A 20866-nucleotide genomic window follows, 5' to 3' on the forward strand; every position below is an offset into this window, starting at 1 on the left:
TCAATCAGACACGAACTCCGCCGTGTGACCGTAGTGTTTGTTTCCCTCTAGTGGTCACTGACAGCCGTACATAAAGCATTCAACAAGATCCATCAGGCCTCTGTTGAAATGGCCCACTATTAGAAATGCTGATTATTGATTATTGTTATATCATTAATATCATACAAAAGTTGAAGAATTTGCTAAAATACCCAAGTGCCTTGAAAACAATCGAATGATAAACATTTGGTGGGCTACAGTTATTATTATTATTATTATCTTATCGCATCAAAGGTCTTATATAGTGTATTATGTGGTTTGTTGGAGAATACACAGACATGTATTTCCCATCACCACTTTGATCATAATACAATCACTGAACTATAGAACTTGGACAAAATAATTCCTCATAATAAGACAGATACAGGTGGATGATTGGTCAGAGGTAGACCTTCGTGTCAGACGGCCTATGGCAGCTTCATACACGGGGTTCACACTTTCACTCACAAACTCTGAGGGCGGTTGTTTGTTACTGTTTTTGTTTCTTTTGTATGATATTAGAACCAACAATATTTTTATATATCGCTCTAGCTGGGCCGGGGAAAATTGTAAGTTAACCTAAGCCTTTTCAAATCTCTGTTTGTTTCAACTATAATTCCGTATTTTTTTTATTCTGTCGCCCATCCATCCATTCATAGACGCGCTCGTGTCGGGTTCCTCTCCTCCTATATACCGGTAGTGAAACTACACGGCGCTCAGTGATTGGCCCGACAGGAGCGTCGCCGCTGACGAACCAATCAGCGCGGGCCACGGTAAGACTTCGCCTTCTACTTTTCAGGCGGCGCCGCTCAGAGGAGCTAACAGAGAGAGGAGCAAAGAGAGAGACTAACTTGCTGAACCATGGGCTCACTTTTAATTGGTAAGAAAATGCACATGAACTGTCCGGTTTAATATTTATCATTAGTTAAATCCAGAGAAAATGGTTTGTGGGTTAAATGTTGTCGTGGTTTTAGGATAAGCAGCGATTGGGCGACGTTTCTATCGGCCCTGCGGTACAGCAGTGGGTTCATAGTGAAAACTATACGGGTTTGGCTGACTCTTTTGTCCCTTAACTTATTGAATATGCTCTAACTTGCTGTGTTTCCCGTATTGTGACGATAGAATCGTTCATAGTGATACTTATCTGCATACTTGTGCAGATGTACAGGCACATCGCTTGTTGTGTGGGGTTGCATTGTGTGGGTTTAACACTGCCGTTGTATGTTGTACACACCTTTCTGTGCGTCTGTCCTTCCCCTGGACTTGGTGGTGCAGGTGTACTGGGCTTTACACTGCTGTTGTAGACACCTTTGTGTTCCTCTCCTTCACCTTGGCGTGGTGGTGCAGATGGCCAGATGTACTTAGCGGCTACATTGTGTTGGCCTTACACTGCTGTTGTGTACATCTTTCTGTGTTTCTGTTTTTCCCCGCGGCGCGGTGGTGCTGCAGGTGTACTGGGCTGCTCTCTGGTGCTGGCCGTCAGCGGGTTCTACTCGGCCAGGGACGATGTGGTGGAGCTCAACCCCTCCAACTTCAACAAGGAGGTGGTCCAGAGCGACAGCCTGTGGCTCATTGAGTTCTATGCGCCATGGTGAGCCCATATGTGTAACCTTACTGTGTAACAATCATACCATTACACAAAGCTATGTGCATATCCCTGTTAACCAATAAGCTGGTTGTTAGTCACACTGTGCATATATTGTAAGTGCGGCATTGTATACACAAAGGTTGTAAAGACAACATGCATTGCTCACAGCTAACAACTGTAACATGTTAGGTTAATGCAGGATACTTGTCCGTCTAAAGATGAATGGCAACCAACAACACAGCAGCTGTTATGTTATTTGTATCGGTTGAACCTGTTGATGTTCGTTGATCGGAACCCCGGCGTACATTTGATTCATTGTTCACCATCAGTGACTGACGCGCAGCTTGCTCTCCTGGTTGCAGGTGTGGCCACTGTCAGAGCCTGACGGCGGACTGGAAGAAGGCAGCCACAGCCCTCAAGGTAAACACGAGGGTCACAGTGCCCTTTTCAGATGGTTACACATCTGATGGTGATGATATCAAACATGTTGACCAACTGTGTAGCAGCTATCTTTCATGTTGGAGTTTTTCGCTCTGTTCATTCCTGGCTCTATATGTTTTCAGGCGTTTGTCATAGATGTTTAGTAAGAGTAGCTGTTTATCTGCCTGCTGTTTCAAGCCTCGCTGGCTGTGTCCGATTGGGCATTATGATTAAAAAAGTCTGCATCCTCAATAGTATTGGACAGTAGGTGTAAAGATAACCCTAGTATCCCCCAGTTTAGTTTTTAAAGAACATCATGATTGCTTGTGTCAAGAAGATCACTCAACAGCCACATATGCTACGCATTGCTCCATGGATGGCTCACAAAGAGCTTATTTGAATATCATTATTTTTTTGTCACAGTTATGTAGTCCACACTTTAATTTTGCGTGGGCAGGTTCAGCACTTCAAGCAACTGGAACCACAAGAATATTAATGTTTTCATACACCACTGTTTGTTTTTGTACACAGTAGTCATAGTAGTCCAAATAATTGTAGTAGGTATAACTCTTATTACTTGTTATGAAATAAAAAATACACGTATCGCACCATACATCTTTTATTACATAAAACACAATGGGCCAGATGAAGGAATTTCAATTCCACTGAGTGAGTGTGTTTGCTCCACCCGTGTCTCCAGGGTATTGTGAAGGTGGGGGCTGTGGATGCTGACCAACACAAGTCCCTGGGCAGCCAGTACGGGGTCCGGGGCTTCCCCACCATCAAGATCTTTGGAGCCAATAAGAACAAGCCGGACGACTTCCAAGGTACATGAGCTGCACCCGATTGGTTGGCTTTGATGAGTTGTTTTTGCTAGCTTTGGTCTGTGATTGCTCAGTTGAAACCCCTTGCCTTAGTGAAGTGGCCCCTGTGTGAGGAACCTTTCGCCAAAACAAATGATCTTGAGAAAGTACAGTCTTACTTTGACATGGACTTGACCTGCACAAAGCTTCCAGTATAGTCCCCATGATGATGCATGCGTGAATTGCTCGGACATGTCGCGCAGACGCGCACGGCCATGGCATTTAAAGCTGCCCTTTCTTCCTAACGTTGGTGTGGACGCACAGTTCACGCACACTCTGCCCGGAGCTTCAGAATCTCTGAGATGTGTGACATGCGACAAATCGCCGTATGAACTATGAGTGACGGTCGAGATGATGTCATTTTGATTTGAGCAGCCGTAGTCAGTTCACAGGGGTGCTATGAATAAGGGTTAGGTGGACGCATGTTTGCATAGATTTTACTGAGGATTCTTAGACCCACTTGACTGGACGTAAATGGTATTTCAAGTGTGAGGGAACCCCGTTTCAGAGGGTTACCTGAAACAGGGAACACTGCGTTTAGAAAAAGGTGTGTTCTATAGGAAGGAGAGGGGACTTGTTATCACTATGGATGTGACCTGTGGCCACCCAGTGATATTTTAGGACAATGAGCGATGTTGAATACGAAATGAATCACACACTTAGCCTTATACTACTACTACTATGTGTCTCAGGCATGGACATCAAAATCCACCAAACTAGTCGTAGCAAAGGGCCATTGCTACACACCACCTAGGCTGCCACACTCTAACTACGTGACTTTTTGGTGGGCTCTTTTTTTGTTGCATGTAATAACTTTTTATGGCTCCCACAGTCTGATGAAATGCAGTCCTCTAACCTCTGCCCCCCCACCCGCCCTTCCCCTCCCTCCAGGCGGACGGACCAGCCAGGCCATCGTGGAAGGAGCCATGACCGCGCTGCGCTCCCTGGTGAAGGAGAGGCTCAGCGGCAAGTCAGGAGGTTCTGACTACAGCCGGCAGGTACAGCCCCCCCCGCACCGCCCAGCACCAGGGGTTGTCTACAGAACAGTCAGACCAATAGTAACCTTATAGTGCCGATTCCTCGAGGGACTCTGCAGTCTGACGTCTTTTCACTAAGTTGTTACGGAGAGGTCGTGCATCACAGAACATAGATAATAATAATAATAATAATAATAATAAATGAAATTTATATAGCGCTTAATATGGTACTCTAAGACGCTGATGGACCGCCAGTCCTAAAGAGGCATATAGATCAATCATAACGAACAGAACCGATAATAACACACACACTCCAACCCCCCTCATAACACACTCCAGCCCCCCTCATAACACACTCCAACCCCCCTCATAACACACACTCCAACCCCCCTCCTAACACACTCCAACCCCCCTCATAACACACTCCAACCCCCCTCCTAACACACTCCAACCCCCCTCATAACACACTCCAACCCCCCTCATAACACACTCCAACCCCCCTCATAACACACTCCAACCCCCCTCCTAACACACTCCAACCCCCCTCATAACACACTCCAACCCCCCTCATAACACACTCCAACCCCCCTCATAACACACTCCAACCCCCCTCATAACACACTCCAACCCCCCTCCTAACACACTCCAACCCCCCTCATAACACACTCCAACCCCCCTCATAACACACTCCAACCCCCCTCATAACACACTCCAACCCCCCTCATAACACACTCCAACCCCCCTCATAACACACTCCAACCCCCCTCATAACACACTCCAACCCCCCTCCTAACACACTCCAACCCCCCTCATAACACACACTCTAACCTCCCTCATAACACACACTCCAACCCCCCTCATAACACACACTCTAACCTCCCTCATAACACACTCCAACCCCCCTCCTAACACACTCCAACCCCCCTCCTAACACACACTCCAACCCCCCTCATAACACACTCCAACCCCCCTCATAACACACTCCAACCCCCCTCATAACACACTCCAACCCCCCTCATAACACACTCCAACCCCCCTCATAACACACTCCAACCCCCCTCATAACACACTCCAACCTCCCTCATAACACACTCCAACCCCCCTCATAACACACTCCAACCCCCCTCATAACACGCACTCCAACCCCCCTCATAACACACTCCAACCTCCCTCATAACACGCACTCCAACCCCCCTCATAACACACTCCAACCTCCCTCATAACACACACTCCAACCCCCCTCATAACACACTCCAACCTCCCTCCTAACACACTCCAACCTCCCTCATAACACACACTCTGATTAGTCACTTTGGTGAAAAGCGACGGTGGACTGACTCATTGATAAATGGTGTCTTTGTGTGTGTCCTCTAGAGCGGTGGTGGTGGTGGTGGTGGAGGCAGCACCAAGGACGTGGTGGAGCTGACCGACGACAACTTCGACAGGCTGGTGATGGAGGGCGACGCCGTGTGGCTGGTGGAGTTCTTCGCCCCGTGGTGTGGACACTGCAAGAGGTACGGCTCTGTGCCCTGTCCCTTTCTAACTCCTCAAACTCACACACACGCACATGCAGATACATTCACACATACACACAGGCACACACACTCATGCAGATACATTAACACACACAAACACGCATACATATTCAAGCGCACACACAGCTGCACACGCGCACACACACAGATACACACGCATACACACACACACACACACACACACACACACACACACACACACACACACACACACACACACACACACACACAGATAAGCACACACACACGAAGATACACGCACTCACGCAGATTAACACACACAAGGCTACTCTTGCAAATGATCACAGGTACTTTCAGGGTTCAGCATTAGAAATGGAGGAGTTTGTACTATGTAACTGCATTGGAGCGTGGCAATAAAAGTCAAAGATAGCTATCAGTAAAGTAATGACTCAAACAGCATTCGCATTTCCAGATGAATCTGGTTTTGTGGAAGAGCAGTCGCTTTTTATAGATCCACAGTCAAATCATATGGGTTTAGTCTTGATAATGATGTTACTGAATTGGAGGGCTACTTAGGGATCACGTGTTAAATCACCTGGTCCTATGTCAGTGCCCATGTGTGGCCCGGGCCGTGTAGCCTTGAGCCCCTCTCACCACGGTGTTGTGTGCAGCCTGGAGCCGGAGTGGGCGGCGGCGGCCAGCGCGGTGCAGGAGCAGACCAAGGGGAAGGTGCGCCTGGGGGCGGTGGACGCCACCATCCACCAGGGGGTCTCCAGCCGCTACGGGGTGAGTTCACCATCTCCAGTCCACCGTGGACCGCGTTCCTGATCCATGGGCAGTTGGGACTAACTATTTCCCACAGGAATTATGATGTATTCTGAACCGGATGCCATGCAGAGTAAACCTACCGCCATGTTCTGTGCTTGTTTAGTTCTTAAAACCCAACTGATGGACGTATATTAACGATCAATGGCTTGAGGACACGCGAGAGCATGCGAGGTGTGTCTAAAGAAGACTCTGAGGGTCACCTGTCTCTATCCGTAGATCTATAGATTTACCATAGATCTAACAAACGATCTTCCACTAACCACCACTTCATATTTGTTGATGCCCCCGTTTAGAGATGACGTTATAATGTGTCCATTGTTTCTGTCGTTTTGTGTCCAGGTCCGAGGATTCCCCACCATCAAAGTGTTCCGCAAAGGGGAGGAGCCTGAGGACTACCAAGGGGGGCGTTCCCGGGGTGACATCATCGCCAGGGCGCTGGACCTGTTCTCTGACAACGCCGTTCCTCCTGAGCTAATGGAGGTGTGTGTGTGTGTGTGTGTGTGTGTGTGTGTGTGTGTGTGTGTGTGTGTGTGTGTGTGTGTGTGTGTGTGTGTGTGTGTGTGTGTGTGTGTGTGTGTGTGTGTGTGTGTGTGTGTGTGTGTGTGTGTGCGTGCATTGTATTTTTGTTTTTTTATTTTAAGTCTTATATATTACTTAAAGGTATTTTAAGTATATTTTATTTTGGTATCCACCTGTATTGCAGTTGATTATGGATATTTGGGTTGGGTATTTGAATTGAGCGACAACTAAATTGTTGCGTGTTTCAGATCCTGAGCGAAGACAGTCTGAAGACCTGTGTGGACAGCCAGCTGTGTGTGATCGCTGTGCTGCCACACATCCTCGACACAGGTGAGCAACACCCCTCCCCTCGTTCCCCTCTTTCTTTTCGGCATGCTACTTAACTGTATAGTTCAATTTTTTTATATGAGGCTTGAGCAACAAAGTTATACTACTTTATAATCAGTTGTTTTTCAACTGGGTACTACTTAGAATTTGTCCCTAAGCTGTATCCCTAGCAAGGAGAAGGCAAGGTTTTAAGCTGTTTAAACAAAAAAAAACTTGTACTGTGTCCTCCTATATGTAATATATCATCTTTATGTAAAATCCCCTCTGTGGTCCTCATGCATGTGTTTCCTCCCAACAGGTGCGTCCGGGAGGAAAAGCTATCTGGAGGTTGTGATGAAAATGGCTGACAAGTACAAGAAGAAGATGTGGGGGTACGGTCCTTCTGTTCGTTGTATTCGTTCCTATCAATAACTCCACCATAATACAGCCAGAGACTCAAGACTCGCGTGTTAAGAGTTCACCTGGACTCTGCATAGCCTTCTCCCTAACCCCCAACCGCCCCTTCTCCACCCTTACTCTCATAAAAACATCCCTCTTACGCACTGATTGTATGCCCTGGCACTAAATGTACCCACTCTTATCCTATCTATCTTTGTTGTATACGGGGAATGGGTTAACCTAACAATTGTTAGTGCTTGGCACTTTTTTATATGGGTTAGGGCTAGGGTTAGGGATTCACTCTACCGACAGCATTGTCTCCTTTCTCTTTCTTCTGACAAAAGTATTGTAAGTCGCTTTGGATGAAATCTCTTCTAGATGTCCTTAATTTGAATAATAAAGTTCATGTTCACTTACCCCCACCCGTGCCGGGTCCGTAGGTGGCTGTGGACCGAGGGCGGGGCCCAGATGGAGTTGGAGAATGCCTTGGGAATCGGAGGGTTCGGCTACCCAGCCATGGCTGCCATCAACGCCCGCAAGATGAAGTATGCTCTGCTCAAGGGCTCATTCAGCGACAGCGGCATTCACGAGTTCCTCAGGTAGGGGGCGCTACCGCGCTGCTTATTATTCTCCCCTGGCTCCCAGAAGTGATGGCCACTGAAGGGAACAGGGGGCACAATTAGAGAACAGACTGCCTTCAATCAAAGACAATTCTCTAATATGGCAACATGTTGGACAAATAAAACTTTTAAACTTGAACTTCGAACCTTACTTTCCTTCCGGTCTGACTACAGTCAGAAAGAAATGTGCACCCTGTTCACTTCAGTGGCCGCCACTTCTGGGTGACTCTCACCCTGTTCACTTCAGTGGCCATCACTTCTGGGAGACTCACACCCTGTTCACTTCAGTGGCCATCACTTCTGGGTGACTCTCACCCTGTTCACTTCAGTGGCCATCACTTCTGGGTGACTCGCACCCTGTTCACTTCAGTGGCCATCACTTCTGGGTGACTCACCCTGTTCAATCATTGCTAATTATTATTATTTTTCCAGGGATCTCTCTATGGGTCGTGGTTCCACGTCAACAGTTGGGGAGGGGGCGTGGCCCAAGATCACAACGGTAGCGCCTTGGGACGGAAAAGACGGAGAGGTAGGTGGACCAATGGGGAGAGAACTACTGGTTTACTGCCACTATTTATGACTGCTACTTATGTTTTTACGGCAGTGGTGTGCTTCTGCACACCAGCACATTACTCTAGCAAAAAAGTAGTAAGTAGTAAAAATAATATTTATTTAATTTTTTACGACCACACACTCTGCGTCCCATTCAGAACAAGTCTTTCGGGTAGCCACCGATTGAGAAGCTGGGCTACTTATTCATTGTGGGAACGCAAGTGTTTTTGGATATCCAAAACGTTCAAAAACCAACAACCTACATGATCTCCTCTTTGTTGTAGGCTATCATTGTGTAACTAACTGTATTTCAGAAAACGTGAACAATATATTGAATTGATATCATTTTTTCTTTGGGGTTGAGCAAAGTATGTAAGAGTCAAAATTATCTGATCTCCAAAGAACCCAAAATGTTCTGCTCCCAACATTGGCTGTGTGAACACAAACCTGAAGTGAGGTACCAAAGAGTCTGTCCTGTCACCCTCTGTCTCCCCCCCCCCCCCCCCCCCCCCCCAGCTTCCTGCGGAGGAGGAGTATGACCTCAGTGATGTTGACCTGGACGACGTCTTCGAGAAGACCGAGTTATGAGTCCGCGCTCCTGGCTGCGGCCCACCTGGCCCTGCTCTCCATCCAGTTTGTTCCAGTTTGTTTTTGGTCGGGTTCCCGCCGTACCCCCTACCCCGACACCACCATATTCCCTGGAGAGACGCTGGGGGGAAATGGAAAACCCCTGCCGTTCCTCACGTCACCCTGGTCAGACACTGGGTGGGGGTCGAGACTCCACCTCACGGACCAGCTGAAGAACTACATAATCACACAGTCGCCCTCCTAGGTGGAGGAAGAGGATGGATCTGACCAGCCTCTTCCCCTCTCACTGCCCCCCCGCTTTATGCCCACCTTTCCAAACACCAATTTTTGTAAAACATTTGAATAATTATCTACCATGAGTTTATGTCCAGCCTGATATGAATTTAGGTTTTGAGTGAGTCGCTTGCTTTTGTTTTAACGACCGGAGGAGAGTGCTCCGTCCGGGACTGAAAGGTGGGGTTATGTGGGACGTCTTTGTGTAGATTTTTCTTACACGACTTTATTTCAATTGTGTGAAAACAAAATGACATTTTTGTTACAAAAATAAAAAGGAATAAAAACATGTTGATGCGTCCATATTTCATATAAACGGAAAAATTAAAATATCAGTAAATGCTGCAGTCGCAGTTACAGAGCGCATGCAAATACCAAAGGCAAAGAGAGCAACTACTGACCAATCACGGCCCTTGTAGTTCCTGCTGATACACTCATCTCAAAGAGCTTCTACTAACGCCATCTAACGTTCAGTCAATCAGGGCTCCTCTTAGTTGAATCATATAGTCATAATACTTGCATTGTACTGTAAATACATTCTGAACAGTACAAATATTTATCCAAGATGGCACTTTAAAGCAGGAGAAAATATCTCAAGGAAAGGTATCGGGGGTAAGAAAAGGTTTGAATAGACCAAGCATGTAATAGCCCAACAGAGAGATGGAAAGGAGAGCAATATTAATACAGCATAGATAAATATATTGTCATGTAAACATTAAGACATGCGGTGACATTTATCAAGGGTACGCCATTAAACTGTCCTCTGGTCCTATGTGTGTTTATGTGGACCGATTTATTCTGTTTAAACAGCGGCCGAGGATTACCCTGGACATCGTGTGGAGCATGGAGACCAAATACTGGTAGAGAGTCTTCTGTCTCGATGCGTGTCACTATGGACGTGTCTCATTGTGTGTGTCTGTGTGTGTGTTAGTAACCTCCGGTCAGCGGTGCCCAGTACACAAAGAGGAAGACATCAATCCCAAGATGTTATGCTAGTGGGACTGAAAAGGGGACTTTCTTTGACCGTGCGTGTGGACCATCAAGCTCTCTAGTGTCTTCAGAATTGGCGAGAGGTCCCCTGGTCGGACTGCAGCAGCCTGACGATGGAGGGGTCACTCTTGGCACCTTTGATGAACTCCTCCAGGGACAACCGCCCTGTGGGGCACAACCTAGTTTACTCCACTGTACATCATATTGTTTGTACATTATATTGTACATAATATTGTGTGGATTGGACACAACTGTCCAATACACTGAAAATGATACAAAGAATTTTGTTTCAGGTTATTCAACTTCACAACCATATGGAGTTCCCAATGTGCCCATTGGACTGCTTATTGCAAAACAGTGGGCAGGTTATCGTTAACCAATAGGTAAACAGTTATTTGAAATTTTTATTTGAGTGAATGCCATCACTGAGCACAGTAATGACTTACTGTTACATAAAGATGTGACCAAATAATATTGCTGGTAAACAATAAAGATATTATTTTGGATTCGTAAAATCTATAACTCAGCCATATTTGTATCCCTGGTAACCCGTAAAGGTATCTTTTTGCCCTTCTTGTCAATGATAGGCTGATGGGCCCCTTCTTACTTGTCTTCCATCTGAAGTACACTTCTATGTGTATTTTTATATGCACAACCTGGCATCTGCCTCACCGTCATTGTCAGTGTCCATCTGTCGGAAGATCTTGTCCGTCCGTTTCTCCGGTGTTGATTCATCCTCCGGCATCTTCATCACCGATGACACCATCTTGTAAATCGCCTGATTGGTTGGGGAAGGAGGGAAGGAGTGGTTAATTAATATGTTAATAGACGAAAGAAAACCTAGATTTATTCTGTGTACCCAAAGTGTTTCTTTAAAAGGTGCTATGGCATGCCACCAGGTGTGTGATTAGCCGCTACAAGCCGTTTTGGAAATCTGCCCCTTATGACATTACAGGTGGGCCTGTCCACCTAGATGTGTGACGGATAGATGAGCAACGTTTGCTACAGTCCACTGGGTAGGCTGGCTGATCTATCCAGCACACATCTAGGTGGACACGCCCACCTGTGATGTCATAAGGGGCAGATTTCCAAAACGGCTTGTACCAGCTAATCACACCACACCTGGTGGCATGCCATGGGACCATTAACTATTTTGATCAATTACCAATCAAGTTAATATAGATTCTTATTTCTTTAGCATTACTATGCAAACAGAATGGTTTTCAAATCCCTTTGTTTTCAGTTATTCACTCTGCCATGAATGTAGATTACTTATGTGACGACTAGCTCCAAAGCTCTGTTTGTGGTGGTTGGTTTACTGGGATGTGTGAACGTCTGGCCTGCCTAAATTGAATGCTAGAACTAACAAAAGCATCTATACCCGACAGGGGGTCGCTGTTTCTTCACATTCGTCTGTACAAACACAACCCACTGAGCCAACATTCATGTGGAAAAAGCTGCTCAGTCCATCCTATTTGCAGAGTAAATATAGCCACACGCTGATAAGAGAAGTAGGGGAAAATAGAGAAGGCTGCCTACTTACAGTTGGAGCTACAATGATTTCTGTAACACTAAAATATAATAGAAGTTGTACTGTTGTAAGTTGTACTTCCAAATTCAACTTAAACAACATCTTTCTTTGAGATCTGGATGATGATAATGTTAAATGGATGTGTCATCATTCCAAATCTGACTATTTAAAGGTGCTACGTGTTAGATTATCAAGTATTATATAATCCACCCTTTTAGTTAAGCACAAAGTAGTAAGCAACAGAATGTGAAGAAAAAGTTTGGATGTTATGCCAAAGGAATTTATGTTTTGTGTTGGAGAGATAATTACTATATATAATAATAACAATAATTTATAGTATCGCTATTATTGAATGGCGGCGAAAGGTAGGGATTTAGGGAGCAGAGAAGTGTTGTTCTGATAACATTTTTCCTTATTAGATCCACTTTCTCTCTTCTCATCATTCCATTCACCTGATCGCCTCAGGGCAACAAAGATAATTCAAGACCTCCAGTGAATAACCACTTGCGACCACAAGCCGGTACTCTCTCTGTCACACGATTAAACATCAGAGCGGCCAATTAAAACGTGAGGAGAGGAGAGAGCTTGACCACACCCACCTGGACGATCTCCAGCATCTCGGCCCGGCTGATGTAGCCGTTCCCGTCCAGGTCGTACATGCTGAAGGCCCAGCGCAGCTTCTGCTCCAGGCCGCCGCGAGACGTCACGCTCAGCGCGATGATGAACTCCCGGAAGTCGATGGTGGCGTCGCCGTTGGTGTCGAAGGTGCGGAAGACGTGCTCGGCGAACTTTGAGGCGTCGCCGTACGGGAAGAAGTTGGCGTAGATCTTCTTGAACTCGTCGACGGTGAGGTGGCCCGTGGGGCAGTCCTTGAGGAAGCCCCGGTACCACTCCTGCAGCTCGTGGTCCGAGAACTCGGTGTTCTCCCTCAGGTCGTTCAGGACCTCGGGCCGCAGTTTGCTGTTCTGCTTTCCCATGATGCCGCGGTGGCGGGCCCCTCGTATCGCACGCAGACGGACGGACACAGAGACAAACAAACAGGGAGACGGATGGATGGACCAGCTCTACCCGGTGTCTCTTTGTGCTGGCTGGCTTGAGCCCCCCCCCCCCCACAACGACCCCTGTCCTGGGCGGTCCCCTGGCTCCTGGGCGGTCCCTTGGCAGCACGGGCCCCTGGCAGCATGGGCCCCTGGGCTCCTACAGGGGAGGAACACGCCTCATTACCTCCCTGCCCAAGGGGGTAAGACATCAAATATGCAGCAGCTAAATGATTCTGTTGTCATCCCTTGGCGTGACATTCATACTGTATACAAAACTTGTGCTCTAGATTCATCCAGCCTGGGAGACAAACTGGGATTTCGCTGAAACAATTGGATGAGGATAGACCAGATCTTCTCCATAAGGAGAGCGCAATAAAGAGGGTGCGCAGTGGATCTCCATAAGTGTCCGTAGGGAGGGAAGGAGGAATGCTAAAAACTGGACAATCTGCCTGATGCGGACAAGAGCTCATATCGACCCATCGCTTCCATGCGGAGCGTGTCCTGGGGGCTCCGATCAGTCTCAATGGAGCCCGTTCCTCAAAGGTCAGGGAGAAGGCAGATGGCCATGGTAACACGCCTGGACTGCTCATTAAAGAGCACTGTGTACTTCTGAATGCATAAAAATACGTCCAACAATACAGAATTAGGGCATTTAGCAGAGGCTTTTGTCCAAAGCGACTTACAACCATTCATACACTCATTCACACACCGACGGCGTAGACAACTCTGCAGGGCGACAGCCTTGATTTTTCAGAACTTAAAGTTGGGTGATGAGATCAGCGTATACGTCTTGCATCAAACAAAAAGGTCATTGAATAATATCTCTATCATACAAAGTAATCATTAAATACTGTATTTAGAATCGAAAATGCTTGGTTAGGAATGAAATAGATCGGAAGCCTTAATTTTTTTAATAGTATATATATAACATACTATATATATATATGTTCCATATACTTACATATGAATATATGTCTTTTGGTGTCAGACCGGATGTTTGTGTGGATACGAGGACACATGTAAACAGCTCATGCAGAAACCCGCCACAGGCAGCATATTAAATATTGCAGGGAATAGATTTCTATCAACACACCACCCGGAGATCTGGCTGCTAGTGCGTAGGTTGCTAAGGGAAGGCGTGCCTTTAATGTGTCCGTGAATCCACGTGTGCTCCCTGAGATAAACCATTAGCTGTTCCCAATTTTTACGAAAGATGGCGATTATTTTTTCCACTCTTCCAATTTACCTGGCTATGTTCTCTCTCTCTCTCTCTCTCTCTCTCTCTCTCTCTCTCTCTCTCTCTCTCTCTCTCTCTCTCTCTCTCTCTCTCACAATATCTCACTGTGACATGAGTATATGATAGTGAAAACAATTAAAAGTAAAAGAGACTTTCCTGTCTGCACCACATAGCAAAGTAGCTGCTGCTCCCTAACTTTTTCACATAAAGTTGTTAAAATATATTTTTATGACCTTGTGCTTTTATGATGTGTGTGATACTGTGTGTGTGTGGGGGGGGGGGGGGGGGAGAGCGAGAGAGAGAGAGAGAGAGAGAGAGAGAGAGAGAGAGAGAGAGAGAGAGAGAGAGAGAGAGAGAGAGAAAAAAAGAGGGGGAGAGAGAGAGAGAGACAGAGAGAGAGGGAGAGAGAGGGAGAGAGAGAGAGAGGGAGAATTGTATAGAGTAGGAATTTAATTGTAGATTAGAGAATAGGATTTTCGATGTGCGTGAAGTAATATATGAGAAATTACACATGAAATAATGTTGCTTTTACGAGTAAAAATGTACAAGTAAAAGTGTGAAACTTTGGAGTGACGCATTAAAAGCTAAAACAGCTTCCTATAACCACCCGTTATTCAAATGTTACGAAAAGATATACAAGAGGGGCATCGATCTTCAGAGGGCGTACGCTGTTTTATAAAGGTGACTCACAGGCAACGTCTGTGAGCAAGGAGCACGAGAGAGAGAGAGACACACACACACACACACACACTGCCTGGCTGAGACTGCTGGAAAGATGTTCATTCCAGCCTGAGATAAATATAAACACAGAAACACACTCACACGCTTTCCTGCTGCCTGGACCACACCCATTCCATCCCCGCAGATGGGCGGATGAACTCAACATGCACATAAACACACCCTATCTGACCTAGCACTCAGCTATCGTTGGGCTAATGTTATTAAAACCACAGCATATTTTAAGCCCCAAAAAGCTGCTTCATTTAAACTTTAGGTACACAAAAAGTCCACATGCTTAGATATTTATACAAACCACGTGGGAAGTGGAGACAAGCTAAAATCACAAAACCTATCACCGTTTAGTAGCATTTCAGGCATTTTGAACTGAGACAGACAGTTAGACAGAAGGTCATTCTTTAGGCCTGTCCCTTAAATCTGCACGCAGACACACACAGACAAACGCACACCACCTTGCCTTTCCAACACTAACTCCGCCCTTCCATTATACAACAGGATGAGGTGGGCTTTAGGACTGACTTTTTCCAAGACCCCTCCCGCTCCCCCCCCTCAAACCAAGGAGATCCCCTTTGACTCATATTTTCCATCCACACATCTGGTTCATGACCCCGCCGCCAGAGCAGGTAGGTCCCGTCATTACCGCAGGCGACACCCAACTAAAGCACGTGCTCCAGACGTCGAGTGAGGGACAGCAGAGAGGAGGCACAGAGCGAAGGCACGTCGGGGGGGGGGGGGGGGGCGCCAAGCACTGGAAAGAATGTTTCCACAGCTGGGACCCTGTGACGGTTCAAAGAGCTCAGGCTGAATGGTTCTCTGGCGAGGATCGGAAGAGACCATCTCGCTTCCCGAGGAGCTGTCACTGCGACTGCTGGATGTGTGTGTGTGTGTGTGTGTCGAAGCCTCATCTCTACTCATTATATACGTATGTGTGTATGGGGGTTGAAGTTTGTATCGTCTGTATCTAAGTCTGACCCGCCCCCACTTGGAGAAGAATTCATCCACTCCCACTGGGAGACACCTGTGGAATCTGAAGCATTGAGCGGTGAGGTGACGTGGGAGGAGGGGGGAGGAGGAGGGGGGGGGGGGGTGAAGGGGAGGGGGAGGAGGGGGGCAGGATGAATGGGAGGGGGAGGAGGGGGGAAGTGATGAGGGAGGAGGGGGGAAGTGATGTGGGAGGAGGGGGGAAGGATGAGAGGGGGGGGGGGGGGGGGTTGTTTGACACACACCAGCCCTCTTTGAGAGATTGCTTTTTCCAGGGCCATTGTTTGCGGTTGCCCTTGGTTAGCGCATCGCAGGGCCTCCATCTTGTACCCCCCCCCCCCCTCCCCTCCACGCTCCCCCTCCCCTCCACACCTCATGATTGCACCACCTTTTCCAGGTGGGGGAGGGAGACGCAAAGTAGAGGGGGGAGTTGGCTGTGGTGTTAACAAGAACGCTTCGCACACCACGGGTCCTTCCACACACTCAAATAACAGAGCTGGGTTCCTCGGTTTCCTGTTCACACTCGTGACTGCCACGGTTTTACTCACTCTTCTCACAATCATGACCAACACGGTTTAACTCACTCTTCTTCTCACACGCATGACATCGAGTTTTAACTTACTCTTTTCACACTCGCGACGTCCCGGTTTAATTCAGCCTTCTCACACTCATGACCGTCACAGTTTAACTCACTCTTCTCACACTCGTGACATCACTGTTTAACTCACTCTTCTCTGTTCGACCTCCCCATGCCTTCTTCCCCTTTCATTTCTAGCACATTAGGGACGGCGTAAACAACTATTAGCTTTTGTTCTTTATCCCTCTTTGTACTCTTGAGGTGTCTCATTAAATATGAATACCAAACAGGCCACTAAAGGAATTCACAGTTTGTACAGCAGGTCATAAGCAACTATGTGTGTGGCTGGTCCGTACGTGTGTAACAGAAGTTTTCAACTGACGATTTTTTTACACAGCTGTGTTTTGTTTCCAATTTTATTTTGAGCTCTATAACATTTTGCAAGGTCCAGACCTCGGAGAGCTCATAGATGGCTGAGGGAATACACGTGCGCACAAATACAGAAACAAAACTTTTTATGTGGTAAATCATTCCCTATGTATTCCACCTACAACTGTATGTTGGTCAGGTAACAGGTGAGGCTTGTTATTACAGTGTAACAGACATAAGAACAAAAAAGAGGGTAAAAGGTAAGCTGCTGGTATCAGAGAACCCATGTGATGTAAAATACACAGAGCCCTCTCTCTCTCTCTCTCTCTCTCTCTCTCTCTCTCTCTCTCTCTCTCTCTCTCTCTCTCTCTCTCTCTCTCTCTCTCTCTCTCTCTCTCTCTCTCTCTCTCTCTCTCTCTCTCTCTCTCTCTCTCTCTCTCTCTCTCTCTCTCTCTCTCTCATAACCTGAACAATAACAGCAAAACCAATCATGACGCGTTATCCGTTCCGTGCCTTCCCAGTGTAGTCTCCCAGAATAGAACTGGCACTGTGATGATGTCAGAGGTCACACTGAACATTTCCCATCGCCAGCTACTCGAAAACATATGTGCGAGTTCATATTATTCAAATTCCTTATTATTCCTCTGATAAGACCAATACAACGGCCCCACCAGGACACCACTCCACATGGGCGCTGGTTCATGAGTCAGGGTGACGGGTTCGGATCCCGGGTCGGACCGTAGCGTTGGACCTCGTGCATCTGCAACCTGGTATCACGCGATTTCGTGCTCGTGCTCACAAAAAATGTATCTATTGAATGGTGTCTCACTCCCAGAGCACGATTGTCCGACTTCTTTCGGAACACAGAAACGAACGAAATTGGCATCTGAGCCCTCTGGTTTGCATGTGAGGGCGGGAGTTGTCCAGAGTGGAAAACAGCGGTTTCAAGTTGTTTTTTTCTTATTTTTCACGAGCACTGCCGCTTCCTTCCCTGGTTACGTTACCCCCTCCCCCTTGGATGTGGTACGAAGAGAAGGTTGTGGTGCTGTATGACTAGTCCCCTGACACACCAGTAGCCAAGGCAACAGGGTAGCTGTGCTTAGGGCTACACGATGCGAGGGAGGAAGGAGATGTAACCCTCTGAAGCACATGAAGAGCATGGAGATGGGATTTGCAATCTGTAGTCTACATGTGTATGCTTATTTTCTTCTGCATCAAATAGCAGAGAGGGAGCTTATTTTTTTAACACCAGATCGTTATAATAATCTATTACTAACTATGATGACATTTCAGTTGTAATATTTGTTCTAATACAAATTCTTTCAAATTAAAAAAGGTACAAAGGTGTGAAATGTAATGTATTTAAATAGGCCAATAATAGGCTGTAGCAAATACTATGCTCATACGAGGTTCGGTCGTACCCAATAGCCTACTCATGCTTTTACCACACACGCCACCCCTGTAACGGGATCAAGTAGGCTAAACTCCTTCAGAAGGTGAATTAATAAAAGATCAATCTTGATTTGGTAAATCCTATCTACAGCTGTTTAACCTGTTAAGGTTTGACCCTGCTGCCTCGTTTTCTAAACAATGCTGCCAACTATGCAGTCGTTCAAGAAAGCGCACACCTTTTTGTAGAACCCCATGTTTAGACTAAATCAATCTGACTAAGTTAACAACAACTTACCTTTAGTAAACAGTGGGGTGCTGCTGGTTATAAATCCGCATCGGCTGAGTATCCGCTAACCTCACTCCTACCAAAGGGTAGAAAGTGGAAAACAAGATCAGTATGAGTACGCCTTTACTTCAAGAGACTTTCGTTGGTTCGGGGAATTATAAATCGCTGACAATATTGTCTTCTTTTAATAATAATCCCTTTGGTAGTTTTCATTGCCAAAACATTTTCCACAGAAGCAACAGATGATTCGGTGGAAGATGTGGCACAGGACGAGGGGCTCGTTTTTCACCGGAGCCGCCCGGTTCAAGCGGGGGGTTTCCTTTTTTGTAAAAGCTTTAAATCGATAGGCTACTGCCTCGGATATTTAACGTACTAAACATAAATTGTAATTAAATTAGCTGTATATGAAACATAACAATTAGTCTAAGTATTGTAATCGCTTTTATGTGGCCCCTCGATTTTATTTCCAACCCCCCTCCCTCCCATGTGCTATGGACCAGTCCACAGTCGCTCCTTCGATCAGCTTGTTCAATTCCACAGCGCCCTGAACTATCTTTACTTTAGCTGATCTGTGACGTGCCCCTCAACCCAAACCGTTGAAGAATTTTGTGTAGTAGGCTTCGTTCATGCAATGGTTAATTGAAGAGGATAACGGCAGTCATTCAAAAAAAATAGGCTTATTAGAAATCATTTTCTGATTGACCAACCATTATTTGCGCATCCAGCGTGGACTGTCCAAAATCATACACTTGATCATAAAAAAAAATAATAATAATACTTACTTGGGTTTAACTGAGGTTGTGACGTTGAGGATAGGGAGGTTGTATGCCAGCGCTTAAGAGGTTGGATAAATAATTAACTTTGTGGATGTGTGTGCGTGGGTGTCCGCGCGTCAGTGTGCGCGCTCCTTCACGCACTCAGAGGCCATGTGTATGGCCCTCTGAAGCCTGACACCCGCTTCATGGCCTCGGTGTGTACAATACACATATATCCTCTGGCTGAAGATAGATGCTTCTCTAGTTGAAGTTTAAATTGTATTCGTCACGTGCACGATAACAACAGGAATATTTCTTCATGTCACGTATAATAATAGCATGTCTTTAAACGATGTATTTAATTGCAGAAGAGAAGTAAAACATCAGTGTTTCTTGAAGTAGGCTATAGTATAGTTATGTCAGTACTTTAGCACGTTCACGATCATACACTTTCCAATACTTCCAGTAGAGGTCACTGAGTAGCTAGGTCAGTAATGTAGCTACGTCACCACATCATACACTTTTAAATGTTTCCAGCAGAGGTCCCTAATCTCATACATTGCTGTATGTAGATTGTACGGTTATTTGACTCTCATTCCATCGTGGCCAACAGAAGCACCCCTTCACTCAGCCACCCACCGTCAGAGTTCACTGAGGAGTGTTCAAACAGCGTATACTCAAGTTATACCTAAACCGAGTTGCCTAAACACACATATATATTTATATTTATATATTTTTTTTTTTCTTTTTACTAATTATATATATATGATATATAATTATGATATACTTATTTTTACTTATTTGTACTTATCTTTATTTACTTTATCTTGCAATGTTGCTGCTATGTGGCTTTTGAGGAACCAAGCCTGATAATTTTACTCTTGTACTTGTACAATAATGTAATAAAAGTAATTCTGATTCTGATTTGTATTATATACTGAATCGATACAGGACATTAAGAATACTGAGGAGGACCGTTCAGTCCTTTAAGTCGAAGCCACCTGTCAGGGGAACTCCTTCCAAATCGGTCCCAATTTTTATTTTCTTAATTTGTAAGATGAAACACAACTACCCCATGCATTCGAAAAAGATAAACGTATTTTATCTCCTCCGGTAATATAACAAACATTGTTCACAGCCGTAATTAACAGCTTCTGGGGGAGTCTTCACAGTTATACTCTTTTTACTCGAATTCATAAATACTATTTATAAAAAACTTTGATTGTGTTTATTTATTTTTTGTGATACATTTTTTATTTTATGATTTATGCAACAAACAGATAGTGATTGTGTTTATTGAAGTCATCTTACATATTATACATATTCGTGGTTGATCTAGAGTTCTATCACACTTGGAAAGGACCTAGAGACGTGTTTTTATATGTAAGAGGGCCTAAAGGGTTAGATTATAAATGAGGTGGTTCCAGCACAAACGGAATTAACATAATCCCTGACAAACAAAGCATAAGTGTGAGCCCAGAATGAATTGGGAATAAGACAGAGATGTCTGATCTCTTTTATAT

The 20866-nt window shown here is 45.8% G+C and overlaps 2 protein-coding genes across 3 annotated transcripts; one reads left to right on the forward strand and one right to left on the reverse strand.

Annotated features, from left to right (window-relative positions):
- Window positions 1-764: 764 nt before the first annotated feature.
- Window positions 765-9738, forward strand: pdia6 (protein disulfide isomerase family A, member 6). The gene is made up of 13 exons (XM_030345322.1): window positions 765-898; window positions 1468-1609; window positions 1969-2026; window positions 2727-2853; window positions 3781-3887; window positions 5241-5380; window positions 6034-6148; window positions 6530-6670; window positions 6958-7039; window positions 7335-7407; window positions 7855-8013; window positions 8467-8563; window positions 9103-9738. Exons 1-13 carry the CDS (start codon window positions 880-882, stop codon window positions 9172-9174), a joined length of 1332 nt encoding a protein of 443 aa, XP_030201182.1. The 5' UTR covers window positions 765-879; the 3' UTR covers window positions 9175-9738.
- Window positions 9429-18896, reverse strand: hpcal1 (hippocalcin-like 1). Of its 2 annotated transcripts, none has more exons than XM_030345323.1 (4): window positions 18598-18896; window positions 12568-13165; window positions 11110-11215; window positions 9429-10602 (listed from the first exon to the last, which is right to left on the reverse strand). In XM_030345323.1, the coding sequence occupies exons 2-4, from the start codon at window positions 12943-12945 to the stop codon at window positions 10505-10507; spliced, it is 582 nt and encodes a 193-aa protein (XP_030201183.1). In that variant the 5' UTR covers window positions 12946-13165; window positions 18598-18896; the 3' UTR covers window positions 9429-10504. The 2 variants fall into 2 exon arrangements, with proteins under 2 accessions (XP_030201183.1, XP_030201184.1); XM_030345324.1 differs by having other exon boundaries at window positions 12568-12965; window positions 18598-18872.
- Between the last annotated feature and the right edge of the window lie 1970 nt (window positions 18897-20866).

This window comes from Gadus morhua, chromosome 21 (genome assembly GCF_902167405.1).
Source record: "Gadus morhua chromosome 21, gadMor3.0, whole genome shotgun sequence".
Lineage (NCBI taxonomy): Eukaryota > Metazoa > Chordata > Actinopteri > Gadiformes > Gadidae > Gadus > Gadus morhua.

Bases quoted from the DNA above. Each gene is read 5' to 3' on its own strand.
- pdia6 (XM_030345322.1), top strand. The intron at 6,149-6,529 runs GTGAGTTCACCA...TTTTGTGTCCAG, and splicing joins GGGTCTCCAGCCGCTACGGG to GTCCGAGGATTCCCCACCAT. The intron at 7,040-7,334 runs GTGAGCAACACC...TCCTCCCAACAG, and splicing joins GCCACACATCCTCGACACAG to GTGCGTCCGGGAGGAAAAGC.
- hpcal1 (XM_030345323.1), bottom strand. From the start codon at position 12,945: ATGGGAAAGCAGAACAGCAAACTGCGGCCCGAGGTCCTGAACGACCTG. The intron at 11,216-12,567 runs GTGGGTGTGGTC...CCAACCAATCAG, and splicing joins AGATGCTGGAGATCGTCCAG to GCGATTTACAAGATGGTGTC. The intron at 10,603-11,109 runs GTGAGGCAGATG...TGTGCCCCACAG, and splicing joins GATGGACACTGACAATGACG to GGCGGTTGTCCCTGGAGGAG.